Below are 15947 nucleotides of genomic sequence, written 5' to 3' on the forward strand. Positions count from 1 at the left end.
AGTGTTTCCTCTCTATCACATCTGAGCAGCCCGTGTGACTATAGAGTCACACATGTGGGCATACACACAGTGTTAAATGACAGCCCACTCCCTCCCTCCCTCCTCCTCCTCTATGCCTACTAATTAAAACACAATGGGGACAGGGTATTTCATGTAGATTAATGGAGGCTTCATCTCTCTCCTAGTCTAAGATACAGGATGGGGGGGCGTGACACAGCCTGTGACCCGCAGAATTCCACCCACACCATGTTATTTCCACAAAATAATGAAGATTATATTTCAAATATATCATTTGTATACCAATATTTAATTTTACTCTATATTCCAAAGACTTTTTTTTTTTTTTTGAATCGGTGACCAACACTGCGACTAGAAATAACATCCTGGCACCTGGGCTCCTTCAGACACAGCTGATTACAAATCAAGGTAAAGGGCCAAATCACAGCAGCCCTTTAGTGTGTCATCAGTTGTGTCTGATCACATTGTAAACAGATATGCTGGTTACTGGCAGTACTTTCCTCATGATTTATTTGTTAAAGCATATCCAAAACCGTGAACAAATTCGTAATGTATTGCAGCTTACCAGTCCTTAGATGTGGTTATCCAAATAAGTTCTCTTTTTTTAGGTTTGTTTTTACCTGGAGATCTTGTCAGTAACATACTTCCTTCACTTTACTGTATGTATGGAGGAGCACTGTTGTCAACCTGGGTTGCTCTCCTGATTAGAGCTGCAAACATTTCTTTATCTCCATTATATGGAGAATGCTGGGGGTGTTAGTATTCAGACTGCTAGCTTGGAAGGAAGAAAAATATTTCAGTTCAGGTTACAAGAAGTGACAAGGACACTGCAATTCTGGCAAGGATTTAAACACAGGAGGTCATTCTAATAAAGGCCAAGTACAAAACTTTTTTTCCAGTTGATTGTGTTGGTGCAAATTTACAAAGCAAGCAGAACTTTCACAATTTCCTTTATTTTTATATATGGATACTTGATTTATGTACACAAATTAACATTTAAGCCCCTTCTATACAACCTGGAGCCAGCATAAATCATGGTTTTCTTCCAATCGTGCAGTGAGAACTCAGTCCGACAAGATGGGCGCACACAATAAATAAAATAAATAGCGTCCACACCACTCATGTCACGTATGAGAAAGATTCCCGTCTGTATTAAACACATTACAGTCTGATCTTAATAACTTCTCTTCCTCAGAGTCATCATCTTCCTCATCCACATCAGTAAGTGGGGCCGTGGTGGGGCCTTTGCAGATCTTGAGGTGTCGTGTGAGGTGGTATTTGGTGAGAAAAGCCTTGGAGCACTTCTCGCATACATAGTCCCTCTTCCCTTCATGGGAATTCAGGTGTTTCTTCAGGCGGTTGGTCCTGCAGAACTGCTTGTCACATTTTGGGCACTTTATCTGACGGTCACTGGTAGAAGTAGGAGAGGGATAAAATATATAATTTAGTATACTGTGACAAATCTAGAAGCTGCACCTCATGCTAACTTACAGTAGCTCACAAAAGTGAGTACACCCCTCACATTTTTGTAAATATTTTATTATATCTTTTCATGTGACAACACTGAAGAAATGACACATTGCTACCATGTAAAGTAGTGAGTGTACAGCTTGTATAACAGTGTACATTTGCTGTCCCCTCAAAACAACAACACACAGCCATTAATGTCTAAACCGCTGGCAACAAAAGCGAGTACACCCCTATGTCAAAATGTCCAAATTGGGCCCAATTAGTAATTTTCCCTCCCTGGTGTCATGTGACTCATTAGTGTTACAAGGTCACCAGTGTGAATGGGGAGCAGGTGTGTTAAATTTGGTGTTAATCGCTCTCATACTGGTCACTGGAAGTTCAACATGGCACCTCATAGCAAACTGAGGATCTAAAAAAAAAAAAGAATTGTTGCTCTACATAAAGATGGCCTAGGCTATAAGAAGATTGCCAAGACCATGAAACTGAGCTGCAGCACGGTGGCCAAGACTATAAAGCGGTTTACCAGAACTGGTTCCACTCAGAACAGGCCTCGCCATGGTCGACCAAAGAGATTGGGTGCACGTGCTCAGCATCATATCCAGAGGTTGTCTTTGGGAAATAGACGTACGAGTATTGCCAGCATTGCTGCAGAGGATGGGGGGGGGGGGGGGGTTTGGGTCAGCCTGTCAATGCTCAGACCATATGCCTCGAATTGGTCTGCATGGCTGTCGTCCCAGAAGGAAGCCACTTCTAAAGATGATGCACAAGAAAGCCCGCAAATCGCTTACTGAAGACAAGCAGACTAAGGACATGGATTACTGGAATCTGATGAGACCAAGATATATATTTATGTATGCATTTGGTTCAGATAGTGTCAACCGTGTGTGGCGGCAACCAGGTGAGAAGTACAAGTGTGTCTTGCCTACAGTCAAGCATGGTGGTGGGAGTGTCATGGTCTGGGGCTGCATGAGTGCTGCTGGCACCGGGGAGCGAGCTACAGTTCATTAAGGGAACCATGAATGCCAACATGTACTTTGACATACTGAAGCAGAGCATGATACCCTCCCTTTGGAGACTGGGCCGCAGGGCAGTATTCCAACATGATAATGATCCCAAACATTCCTCCAAGATGACCACTGCCTTGCTAAAGAAGCTGAGGGTAAAGGCGATCGACTGGCCAAGCATGTCTTCAGACCTAAACCCTATTGAGCATCTGTGGGGCATCCTCAAAAGGGAAGGTGGAGGAGCACAAGTTCTCTAACCTCCACCAGCTCCACAATGTCGTCATGGAGGAGTGGAAGAGGACTCCAGTGGCAACCTGTGACACTCTGGTGAACTCCATGCCCAAGAGGGTTAAGGAAGTGCTGGAAAATAATGGGGGCCACACAAAATATTGACACTTTGTGCCCAAATTGGACATTTTGACTTAGGGGTCTACTCACTTTTGTTGCCAGCGGTTTAGATAATAATGACTGCATGTTGAGTTATTTTGAGGGGACAGCAAATTTATACTGTTATGCAAGCTGTACACTCACTAGTTAACATTGTAGCAAAAGTGTCACATGAAACGATAGAGTAAAAAATATTTACAAAAATGTGAGGGGAGTACACACTTTTGTGAGATACTGTAACTGCCTCCCATTTTTCGGTCCTGAAGAAGCTGCGCAATACAGCGAAAACGCGTTGACCTACAGAGGTGACCTCTACATACAAGAACTACATACGGGAATTACCTTTTACTATCCCTGTATGAGGGAGGTGCTAGTTTTGGGTCATATCTTCGTTCTGCTAGGTCTCTTTCTACAGGATTTTAATTATGTATTCATATGCATACTGGATGCCATGTGATACATTCTGTTTTTAACATGTTTAAATAAATATTATTGCTACTTTCATATGTTTGATTAGCACCAGTAATCCATGTCCTTTGACTGCTTGTCTTCAGCAAACTGTTTGGAGGCTTTCTTGTGCATCAGCTTTAGAAGAGGCTTCCTCCTGGGATGACAGCTATGCAGACCAATTTGATGCGGTGTATAGTCTGAGCACTGACAGCCTGACACCCCCAACCCCTTCAACCTCTGAAGCAATGCTGGCAGCACTCATGCGTCTATTATCCAAAGACAACCTCAGGATATGACGCTGAGCAGGTGCATTCAACTTCTTTGGTCGACCAAGGCCTGTACTGAATGGAAGCTGTCCTATTTAACCACTGTATGATCTTGGCCACCAAGCTGCAGCTCAGTTTCAGGGTCCTGGCTTCTTATAGCCTAGGCCATCTTTATGTAGACCAAACACTTTTTTTTTTAAGATCCTGAGAGAGTTTTTTGCCATGAGGCGTCATGTTGAACTTCCAGTGACCAGTATGAGAGGGAGAGCGATAACACCAAATTTAAAACACACCTGCTCCCCATTCACACCTGAGACCTTGTAACACTAACGCGTAACATGACTCCGGGGAGGGAAAATAGCTAATTGGGCCCAATTTGGACATTTTCAATTAGGGGTGTACATATACAGAACATCACAATAAGGGATTCAAGGACCACCGTGTCTCTGAACATTTCAAACGGTACCATCAGAGATCCGAGGGGCCATAAGTTTTGGGGAGTAGAAAGAGTTTTGCCTTCCTGGAGAGGCTCTAACTGGGTTAGGGAATTCCCCAAGTGCGAAACAAAGTGGATATACTTATTAAATACTTTAGAGCCTGCGGGCCTAAACATTGAATTGGATCTAACGGTTTTGTTAGTGATTATTCGATTCAGACAGTATTATTATTACTGTTATATTTTAGCACATACAATAAGGTTATAGGCTGGATACCTGGTGTTCTTTTTGTATTTTAGATTTGTATTTTAATTTAGATTTAAATTTTATTAATTTTTAGTGCTTAGTCCATTATATATATGACTACAGTGCTTAGTACATGGATTATGTATAGGCATTATTATTTGAAATTAAGGGTTATAGAGGTAGTTTTACTTGGAATACTCTTCTATTATCGGGAGTTCTATGTAACGTTCCAAGGCTATTTGGTTAGTGGATTATTGATTGGTGATGATTGCCAATATATTATATCTGTATTTTTACAGCTCTTCTTTTAGTGTTCTGAATAAAATGGGACAACATAGGTTAATGGAGCAGACGGATAGGGGTTATCCCTGTCAGTAATCATAGCTGCGTGACCATATATACAGTTTTCCATCATTAATTGGCATATAAAAGGTTAAGTGTGCAGACGGAAAGGTGGTGCTTCTGCTAGTGATTGCAGTTGCGCAATTATACACTCCGTCTCCCACTGAGTGCCTTGGAAGTGGTTAATAGCCCAGTGATGGAGTGATAAGCAGGTTGCCGAGCCATACTGTCACCCCTGTGACAAAGTCAGAAGTGACGAAACACGTCGGGGCGTGAGTGTACGGCAGCCGGAACAGCAGAGAGATTAAGTGATGGTCCCCGGATGATCTGTACTTCAGCGTGGAGGTGGTGAGACCAAAAGGGGGTCAGATCGCTGATCTAGGACATAAGTTTAATGCCGGTTACATTTTAACATGAGAGTGTATTGAAGTTTTTTTTATTAAACACTAGAGTGTGTAACTGTATTACACTAGTGGAGCCTCTCTTTTACATGTACCCCCACGGAATGTTAATTATTACAAGAGGGCTGGAGGAGCGGACAGGCTGACTAAAGAATCTTGTATTAACGTGTTTAACAAAAGCGCATTTGCCTAACCATGAGAATGGGAGACAATATCTTCTGGTGAGTTATCATCCGATGGGAGTTGGGACACAACGGTGGTGGAGTTTGTGGTGATTTTAATTCATAGAGGCGTCACTGGATTCACTATCTTTTGAATTTCTATGGACTCTACACTTTAACACCAGATAGATTATTTATAGGACAATCATCACTTGTTCACATACTGTGTATTTGCTTATGCTATATTTATTTTCTTTCATCACAGATAATGTATCTGAGTGTGGATTGATTTTTGATTAATTTGTGGTTGTTTGTGCTACTGGTGACACGTGGCATTGTCATTTCCACGTTTGATTTCACTTTAATGTTTTTATGACATACATATTGAGTGCCACCTTTTATAAATAAAATAAAAACATCTTACCAACAAACAGTTCCTGCTAGTCTCCTATTGTAGATAGAATAGGAGGAGAAGAAAAAGTGAAACAGTGATGCACACAATGCCCACAGGACATTAGGAGGCTTTTTGAACAGGATCGCTGGTGCAATGTCAGGCTCCTGCAGAATCTCAGTATCCTGTACCTCCCATACAGGCAGACAGTTACTAGAGTGCAAGAAGATCAATGGACTAATAGCCATCTGCTGCAGTGTAACATGTTAGATTAACTTATAATGAAAAGGGAAAGGCAAAGTGTTATTAGCATGTTGACTGGGAGGGGGAGAAACCAGGGAAGGAAAAAAATAACCCGTTTTAAACTTCAGCCCTAAAGCCCAACTCCAGCCAAAACAGACCACAACAAAACACAGACAGGGGTTCTACCCTAACCCACCTCCCCCCCCCCCCCCCCCCCCCAACACACACACACACACACACACCCACTCCACAATCCCAAAAGTTTTGGCTGGTTTGGTTAAGCTGTGCTTACTGGTACAGGTTGCTTATCAATAAGAAGCTGTTCAAGCAGCAGAGTGATGTGGCTACTCACCAGGTGTGAATGAGCACATGCTGTTTGAGGTCCTGCCTCCGCATGAACATCTTGTCACAGAAGTCACATTTAAGGTTTTTCTCCCCCGTGTGGGTCACCATGTGTGAGGCCAAGTGCGCTTTCTGCGTAAACAATTTGTCACAAAGACTGCAGCGATGATTCTTCTGCCCTGTTGGAAGAGCCATGCAACTGGCATTAAAACAGGTCCAATAATTCTATTTTTAGCTATGGAAAAATACGGCAAAATGTTCCAGGCTAAGTAATGCAGGCTACCAATGCTGATTTCTAACAATGCTAGCTGCCTGGCTATTACCATGAGTCAATAGTGTCAGTGCACATCTGAGGCACTAACTGGTAACATGCAGATTGGGAGCAAGTTATCAACTCTGTAGAAGCACCAAGCAACTATCATTTCTCAGACTGTGATCAGCAATTACTGCATTTGTATTTCCCAGTGGTTTTTACTTTAAAACCTGTTTTACATCCTTTGAAGTGTATGTATAGCCCAGTGGTTCTCAATTCCGGTCCTCGGGACCCACTAACAGGCCAGATTTTAAGTATTACCTTGGGGGATGCAGACTAGAATACTGCAATCACTGAGCAGCAAATGAGATCACCTGTGATGTAATTTAGTTATCTTGCAAACCTGGCCTGTTGGTGGGTCCCGAGGACCGGAGTTGAGAACCACTGGTATAGCCAAACGTTTTAGTTCTATGTGGAGTAGGGAAGGCACATTTATAGTTTACTCCTTTTCTCATTGGGGATAGTTCCTTTCACTTTCTTTCCCAGAGTTCCCTTCTTGGTTGTCGCAGGAACAGGGTTTGCATTAGAAGATTTCCCCTCATTTGTTTTGTAGACAACTAACATTTTGGAATTCTCCCCACTTCTCTTGCAGTGACAATGGTCACCAGCAGGGACATAGACAGCAATGAAAACCTGAAAGGAGGTTCTAACACTCCTCAAGGCTCGTACACACTCAACTAAAATCGGACAAAATATTGTCCGATTTTTCTAGCTCTTACTCAGTGGTCATAACTGTTTTTATTTGACGGTGCATAATGTTACATGAAATTTCTCATCTGATCCCTTTTTTTTTTTCTTGGGACGTTTGATCGTAAAGTGTGATGCAAGTAAGTATATGTGTGACCCCTGAGGCCACATTGGTGTATAGACTGTATATATCCCCTGTATGTGTGGCTAGAGATAGATAGAGAGAGAGATAGATAGAGAGAGAGATAGATAGATAGAGAGAGAGATAGATAGAGAGAGAGATAGAGAGAGATAGATCGAGAGATCGAGATAGATCGAGAGATCGAGATAGATCGAGAGATCGAGAGAGAGAGATCGAGAGAGAGAGAGATCGAGAGAGAGAGAGAGAGATCGAGAGAGAGAGAGAGATCGAGAGAGAGAGAGAGATCGAGAGAGATCGAGAGAGAGAGAGAGATCGAGAGAGAGAGAGAGATCGAGAGAGAGATCGAGCGAGAGAGAGAGATCGAGAGAGAGATCGAGCGAGAGAGAGAGAGAGAGATCGAGCGAGAGAGAGAGAGAGAGAGAGAGAGAGAGAGCGCTCAGTTCATATTAGTGCAACCAATATAGATACGAATTATCCATTTGTGTTTTTTATTGATAAACTTCCGGGTCGTCAGCAAGTTCCGATTATGAGCGATCTTTCGTATCCGATTTTTCGCAGACATATTGCATACACATTAAACGAAAACTGGTAGTGCTGAGGACGGACGATGAAAATTTTGGAGTTTGTCCCTCCATTTTTTTTTTCGCTGAGAATGTCGGAATTGGCTGCTGAAAGTTGTGTACACACTAGCCGAAAATCGTACGATCTTTTTCGGCCGATTTTCTACTAGTGTGTACCCCACTGTCTATCCAAAACAAAAATAAAAAAAAAAAAAAAACCCAGAAAACAAAAAAAACAAACCATATATTTTGATAATCATTTAAATTTTTTTCAATCAATAAACACTTAAGAAATGACAAAGGATTCCAAAAGTACTGACACATGTCCACCCAGGACAGGAAAAAGAGGGGGGTGGGGCTTACCTGTGTGTATGCGGAGATGAGTGCGCAGGTTGCTTGGGTCACTGAAGGCTTTGCTGCAGAACTCACATTTGTGGGGTTTCATGCCCATATGTCCCATGTAGTGTACATTGAGCTTAGAGGATGAAGAAAAGGAGCGCGGGCACACTGAGCACTTCCACTTGCGCTCTTTGCTAGGGGTCAGGGATTGGCTGGTGTCCTCACTGCTCAGGGTCTCGCTGGTGAGGTGATTGTTTACATGACTGTTCAGGTGAGCCTTGAATTCTGCGTATGACAAGCATTCCTTCCCACAGTGACACAGCAGCACCTCTGGCTGCTCAGGCAAACCTGTCAAAAAAAAAATAAAAATAAATAAAAACAGACAAAAAGCACAATTTTTTAAATGCAACCCTATGAAGTGCAATGCAAACTGAAGCATTATTCCAGTTTGGATGAACCAAAGAGTCTCCCTCACTGCCAAAAACAAGCAGCAGAGGGACCTCCAATATTTGTTCTAGCATGGATCCCACACATACAGTGCCTTTGAAATTTTCTACATTTTGTCATGTTACAACCAAAAAGATAAACACATTTTATTGGGATTTTAGGTGATAGCCCAACATAAAGTGGCACAGAAAATGTGAAGAGGAAGGAAAGTGATAAATAGTTTTCCAATTTTTTTACAATTATCTGAAAGGTGTGGCAAGCATTTGTATTCAGCCCCCTTTACTCTGATACCCCTAACTAAAACCTAGTGGAACCAATCGCCTTCAAAAGTCACCTAATTAGTAAACAGAGTCCAATTTAACCTCAGTATAAATACTGCTGTTCTGTGAAGCCCTCAGAGGTTTGTTAGAGAACCTTAGTGAACAAACAGCATCATGAAAGCCAAGGAACACACTTTTCAGATATTTGTAACAAAATTTGAAAACCATTTATCATTTTCCTAATCACTTTACAATTGTGTGCCACTTTGTGTTGGTCTATCACATAAAATCCCAATTAATAAATTTACGTTTTTGGTTGTAACATGACAAAATGTGGAAAATTTCAAGATGTATGAGTACTTTTTTCAAGCCACTGTACAACTGAGGAAAGGGGAGAGGGGGGAGAGGAGGTTTCTACCAGACCTGGTAGTACTGGGTATTTCTGAAAATACTCCCTGAACCAGAAAAGGGTCTTACTGACTACTATGGTGTGTGTGGGGTAAATAAATGCTATTTCACTTTGTGAGTCAATGCTATATATTCCCCCTACCCAGCTGCTGAGCATAGTCCCGACTGTAATAGAAGAGCAGCTCCTCCTGGGCGGGGATATCCTGGGAGGTGCAAAAATAGATTTTCCCATTGTGAGGGTACGCCACCAGATTCTGTTCCTCCGGGTTCCTGGAAGAAACAAACAGAACCCAACGTTAAGGTCTTCTGAAAAGAGATTCCATCTCCCTCAACTGGTTTTTCTCTATCCCTACATACCTTGCCTTCCGCACAAACATCATCCAGTTACATTCATCCTCGTCTGTCGTTATGATGCAGAATTCCATCACATTGTTGTTGTACATCTAAGAACAGAAGAGTGTTTTAAAACCCCCATGAAACAAATCAGTTTAACCACTTGCCTACTGGGCACTTTTACCCCTTTCCTGACCAGGCCAATTTTCAGCTGTCACACTTTGAATGATAATTGGGCAGTCATAAACTGAAACGAGAGCCTCTGCGCTACCACTCAGGTATAGGACATGGGAAAAAAAAACGGTGGGTATAGGGTAATATGCATAGGTATAAAGAGACAAGGAATAATAGGACAAAGGTCCTATACGAAACGGGCAGCCAATTCTGTACTATCACAAGGTACTATCAGTAATGAAGGTAGAGGGGTTGAATCAGCGCTAGTTTCATGTTCAAAAAGATATAAGGAGTTAGACTGGTAAGATATCGAAAAAACGTAGAAGACTCCTAAGGCTGAATATAAACTTACAATTGCTGATAGTAGCATGCAAAATTGCATAAAATCACAGTGCTGATGTGCAAAAATGCATAAAGTTACAAGTAGTTGAGACTGTGCAAGAATGCATTAAATGACAGATATAAGAAATATGTGTCCTGAATAGGGATAAGATGAAGTGTTTCTAGATAAGCGATGTGCAAAGTCACATAAAATAGAAAAAAAATATTAAATATAATAATTGTGCAAATTCACAAAAAATATAGGAGTGTGTATCTTGACACAAAGTAGTAGATAATGTTCAAAATGTGGCAATACCCATAATCAAAGAATAAAAATAAACGATGTAGAGATTGTCTGTCTGAGACAAAGAAAAATATGTGCAAGGCATGATAATAAGTAAATAGAAATAAGTAATAAATATGTAACAATAACGCTCAAATAATCAGTTCTCAATAAAACATCCATCAGTGACATGACATCAGAAATAACCATTACTCCAGTATGAAAGTGAGGTGACAAAAGCAGGATGTATAGTTCATGTGCAAAGATTGCTTCACAGTATGTGATTAGTAGTGATTCTTCACAAGTATTCAATGTCCATGTGTAATTATTGTTTAGAAGGGATGTGACTTATAGTGACTCTCCACAGATATTCAAGTGACTTTTGTGAGATTACAGAGATTGTGTCACCAGAAGTGAGCAAAATCCCCAAATAGGTGAAATGGCTGCTCACCTCCAATTACACCAATACAGGCGTTTTAGTGGTAATAACCACTTAAGCTGGCAATAATCCTCCTTCACAGGTGGGGGCTTCTAATGGGGCCTCTTTGGTATTCACTACTCATATGGGGCCTCTTTGGTATCCACTGCTCAAATGCGGTATTGGTATACCAGTATGCAATACTCCTCTGGATATTCACAATGCTCCTCCAGTGGCTTTTTGGATTTCCATTGCATTTATAAGGTTATGGAAATGCAAAAAGCCACTGGAGGAGCATTGTGAATATCCGGAGGAGTATTACATACTGGTATACCAATACCGCATATGAGCAGTGGATACCAAAGAGGCCCCATTAGAAGCCCCCACCTGTGAAGGAGGATTATACTATTGCCAGCCTAAGTGGTTATTACCACTAAAACGCCTGTATTGGTTTAATTTTTTACAAAAAAACCCAGTGGTGATTAAATACCACCAAAAGAAAACTATTTGTGTGGAAAAAAATTCACATGGGTACAGTGTTGCATGACCACACAATTGTCAAAGTGTTGCGATGAACAGCACTGAAAGCTAAAAATTGGCCTGAGCAAAAAGGGGGGTAAAAGTGCCGGTACCGAAGGTGAACTTCGCCTTTAAAAACCTCCTGGGTCTGTGGTCCACATAACTCCAGAAATTGAGAAAAGCTAGAGCTGTGGCCACTCACACAACTTAGCAAGTTACAGCTTTCAGCGATGGGGAGCAAGTACAGGCACAACATGCTTCCCACTAGCTGCCCATGATCTCAAAGCAGGGAAGCCCCAGAAAACAAACATATCCTGGATGCCTGGTTTAGGAGCTCACCTGATAACCATGTTATTAGCTATCCCAATTTCAGAAATTGAGTTAAAACATGAGCCTCAGTAAGCATTTTCATGACCATTCCATCTCTCCCTCAGCTTTTCTTTCTGTGCTAAAGATCACTTCCACCAGTTTAAGGATAAGCCCACCTAACACTAAAACCTCTACATCTATAGACATCCATGATTTTATACTAACATATCTAACCTTGTAAAGAAGAAATCGCCATACATAACTTTCCTGAAGCCCATCCGGTCCCACGCTGAGCTGTCAGTGGCAGCTTCACTGTGGTAGCGGGTGCAGAGGAGGCAGCCGATAACAGAAGCCCCATAGTGGGTGGTGTCACTTCCCATTAATTTCACAGCGGTTATCGGCTGTCTCCTCTGCAGAGATTCTGCTGCTGGAGACCGGAACCGGAGCGGCTTCAGAAAAAGTATAGCGATTTCTTCTTTATAAGGTTATAGATGTTAGTCTTAGGTTGTGGATGCCTGTAGATGTAGTGATTCCTGTAGATGTAGTGATTTTAGTGTTAGGGTGGCCTACCCTTTCAGGTCAATAACATAGGGATTGTTTTTTTGTAGCTCAGCAGTGAGAACTGGGCAGGGCTGACAACAGTGCTTGAGATTTCAGTACAACAGAGGCAGTGTTGTCAGTTCCCTGCAGAAAGTGAGCTCACTGCCTCTCAGGCAGATTAACAGGTATGTTTTTGTATTTGCAGCATTTTAAAGGAGAAAAAACATGGAAGTACTGCAGATACGTACTGAGCATGTTTTTTTATTTCTTTAACCCAAAAATGCACTTTTATTTTAAGACAATAACAGGCAACTCATAGCAAACATGCAGATACCTTCCAGATGTGATTGGCAGATTTGTCAGTCCAGCCTGCAACTTCCAAGGACTGACTCTCCTGTCCTATTAAAGGACCAAAGCAGGTTCTGACTGGGATATTTTCCTGGGTCCATACTCCTAAAAGTAAAAGTAGATGGGAAACCAAACAGACTCTATAGCTGAGGTTAAATTATCTACACTTTCTTCCACGAATATGAAGCAGAATCAAAAGCATGCTTTAAAAAGAGAGATAGCCACTTTGCCCATTCACATCCTTACCTACTTCTGCCCCCGTCACTGACTGCCTCAGGACCAGCTGCTTGGGAAGGGACAGGCGAGCTCGGCTCTCAATGGGGCTGTCAGGGATAAAGGTGACTGGTCCATGTTCTGGGCAGTCTGAGGGATACGCCCGGTTACACAGTGTACACCCTGCAAGAAGGAAGAATATTTTGCTTATGGTCACGTCTGGCAGAAGGATGGATACATACATAAAGAGCTTAAAGAGACTGTCACTATATTCAAGAAAACCCAGGTAAATTTTTAGAAAATTAAAGTATTTTAAATGCTTACTTGCAGGTTTTTCCTTTTTATAAAACCAATTTTGTTCACTTGCAATGTGTATCTGAAATTGCTAGATAATTTCACCTTTTTCAGGCACAGTCAGTCAATTCCTTAGCACAGCCCCTCCTTCCTGATATATTACATAGTAGGGTTGGGGGGGGGGGGGAGAGGAACACACACACAAAACTAGTCCATCTAGTAAACAAAAAACACACACACACACACACACACAAATAGAAAAGCACCACATACACAATTCAATCCTATACCAAAGCTTGATCCAGAGTTAAACTAAAAAACCTCAAAGCATGATCCAATTGGCCCCAGCGGGGGAAAAACCTCTTTCTAAAACCCCCATGAGGCAACCGGAAATTTTCTGGATTAAATACCCTTGTTATTACCGCTAAATATTTAAATCCAGTTTCATTTTGTACATTTAGAAATGCATTCGGCTCTTTTTTAAAACAAACAATCCACTGAGCTGATGACCAAAAGAAATGGGGGTTGGGACTTTGAATGAGGCAGTGGTAGGCAGCTGATGAGAAGTGTAAAAATCAAGTTTATTGAATCATCTGATAAAAGGACAGGAACATTGCAGGAACATTGTGGTAATGTTCCTGTCCTTTTAGCAGATGATTCAATAAACTTGATTTTTACACTTCTCATCAGCTGCCTACCACTGCCTCATTCAAAGTCCCAACCCCCCTTTCTTTTGGTCATTGACTCACAGGGATGGAGATACCGGTCGGATCGGACTAGGTGTCTCATTTAAAGTCCCAACCCCCCCCCCCTCCTCTTTGCAATCCATTGAGCTGGCCAGAACCAGCTCTTAAGGGAGTCTATTCCACACTTTCACAGCTCTTACTATGAAGAAGCCCTTCTGTATGTTAAGGTAATATTTATTTTCCCCCAGATGTAAAGAGTGCCCCTTTAGTGGCACCAGAGTCTCTAAAAATTTGAAACAATGGCTTAGATAAAAGTATAGCTAAACTCTCTGATGACACTTGGGTGTAAGCCATATTCACCTTTATTTTGTCTAAAGGTTTCTGAACCATCTCAAATTCAAGCCATTGTGGATCATTTGGGGCTAAGTAAATACTATCCCCATATTTACTTAATTAGCATTCTCTATGTCCTCTGTAACCAACCCAAAATGATCTAGTTAAGGGCCTACATACTCAGCCCTGAGCTTTTTACTGTTAATATATTTGAAGAATTTTTGGGGGTTTGTCCTACGCATTTTTTTCAACCTGTCATTCGTTTTCAATTTTTGCAGCCTTAATTCCCCTTTTACATATTCGGTTATATTCTTTGAAAATTTTAAATGATGATTGGGTGCCTTCCAGGTTTATATTTTTATTAACTTTGGCCGTGAGCCACATAGGTTTTATTTTTAACCTTTTAAACTTAATGCCCATGGGAATATATTTTATATCGATTTGAAGAATTCCTATTTCTGTTCATCGATGCCAACATTCCCTCTCAGTCTAAGTCTTGGAGAGCAGCCCTCATCCTTGGAAAATTTGCTCTCTTAAGGTTAAGTGTTTTCATCTTTCCAGTATGCGTTTGTGGTTTATAGCAAACATGAATTAAATCATGTTCTGGCCACTGCTACCCAGATGTTCCTTTATATGAACATTAGTAAATCTCCACATTGCTTGGGATTTACAGTTCTGGCAGAGAAGAATTTAGTTGGGGCCTATTTAAACTGTACCATAAAATTGTCTTGTAGTTTTTTTTGAAGTTCCTGCCCGTTTACTGTTCCAGCAGTGCCATTATTCCAGTCAATTTCCAAGTAGTTAAAATCCCCCATTATGATCTGTTCTAGCCCTTGCGGTCCTTTGCACCTGTGCAAGGAGCAGAGTCTCCACCTCCAAATTAACACTCCAATTAACTTTGAAGCATATGATAGCCCTCTCCCCTTCTAGGAATGTTTAACCACTTGCCGACCGCCCCAGGTACATATACTGCGGCAGTGTTAATTTCGTCGACTAAAACGTTTTCGTCGACCAAATTAACACAATTTTAGTCGACTAAAATACGACTAAAACAATTTAGATGACTAAAATACGACAAACTAAAATGGCATTTTAGTCAAAAGACTAACTAAAACTAAATCGAAATTTGCTGCCAAAATTAACACTGGTGCATGCTCAAAGCTTAATAGCATAAATAATAACATATTAGGTTTTTCACTCCAGGACCAGCATTAGTATATAATGAGTTTGGAAATTGTAGAGAAATGCTTAAATAATGCATTACAAATTACAATTGAACTACACCCATTCGATTATAGTCGACTAAAATGTACTGGAGTTGTAGTCGACTAAAATGTACTGGAGTTGTAGTCGACTAAAATGTACTGGAGTTGTAGTCGACTAAAATGTACTGGAGTTGTAGTCGACTAAAATGTACTGGAGTTGTAGTCTACTAAAATGTACTGGAGTTGTAGTCGACTAAAATGTACTGGAGTTGTAGTCGACTAAAATGTACTGGAGTTGTAGTCGACTAAAATGTACTGGAGTTGTAGTCGACTAAAATGTACTGGAGTTGTAGTCTACTAAAATGTACTGGAGTTGTAGTCTACTAAAATGTACTGGAGTTGTAGTCGACTAAAATGTACTGGAGTTGTAGTCGACTAAAATGTACTGGAGTTGTAGTCGACTAAAATGTACTGGAGTTGTAGTCGACTAAAATGTACTGGAGTTGTAGTCGACTAAAATGTACTGGAGTTGTAGTCGACTAAAATGTACTGGAGTTGTAGTCGACTAAAATGTACTGGAGTTGTAGTCGACTAAAATGTACTGGAGTTGTAGTCGACTAAAATGTACTGGAGTTGTAGTCGACTAAAATGTACTGG

At 41.2% G+C, this 15947-nt stretch overlaps 1 protein-coding gene across 1 annotated transcript in view; it reads right to left on the bottom strand.

Moving 5' to 3' along the window:
* Nucleotides 1–952: 952 nt before the first annotated feature.
* Nucleotides 953–15947, bottom strand: part of PRDM4 (PR/SET domain 4) — a 38935-nt gene continuing 23940 nt past the window's right edge. Inside the window, exons 6-12 of the mRNA XM_082257178.1 lie at nt 12806–12955; nt 12546–12664; nt 9672–9757; nt 9457–9584; nt 8224–8547; nt 6169–6337; nt 953–1428 (exon numbers count right to left, since the gene is read on the bottom strand). Of these exons, the coding sequence (XP_082113304.1) occupies nt 1143–1428; nt 6169–6337; nt 8224–8547; nt 9457–9584; nt 9672–9757; nt 12546–12664; nt 12806–12955 (1262 nt within the window). The 3' untranslated portion in view covers nt 953–1142. The remainder of the gene's footprint in view (nt 1429–6168; nt 6338–8223; nt 8548–9456; nt 9585–9671; nt 9758–12545; nt 12665–12805; nt 12956–15947) is intronic.

This window comes from Pelophylax lessonae (genome assembly GCF_965119305.1).
Source record: "Pelophylax lessonae genome assembly, chromosome: 4".
Classification (NCBI taxonomy): Eukaryota; Metazoa; Chordata; class Amphibia; order Anura; family Ranidae; genus Pelophylax; species Pelophylax lessonae.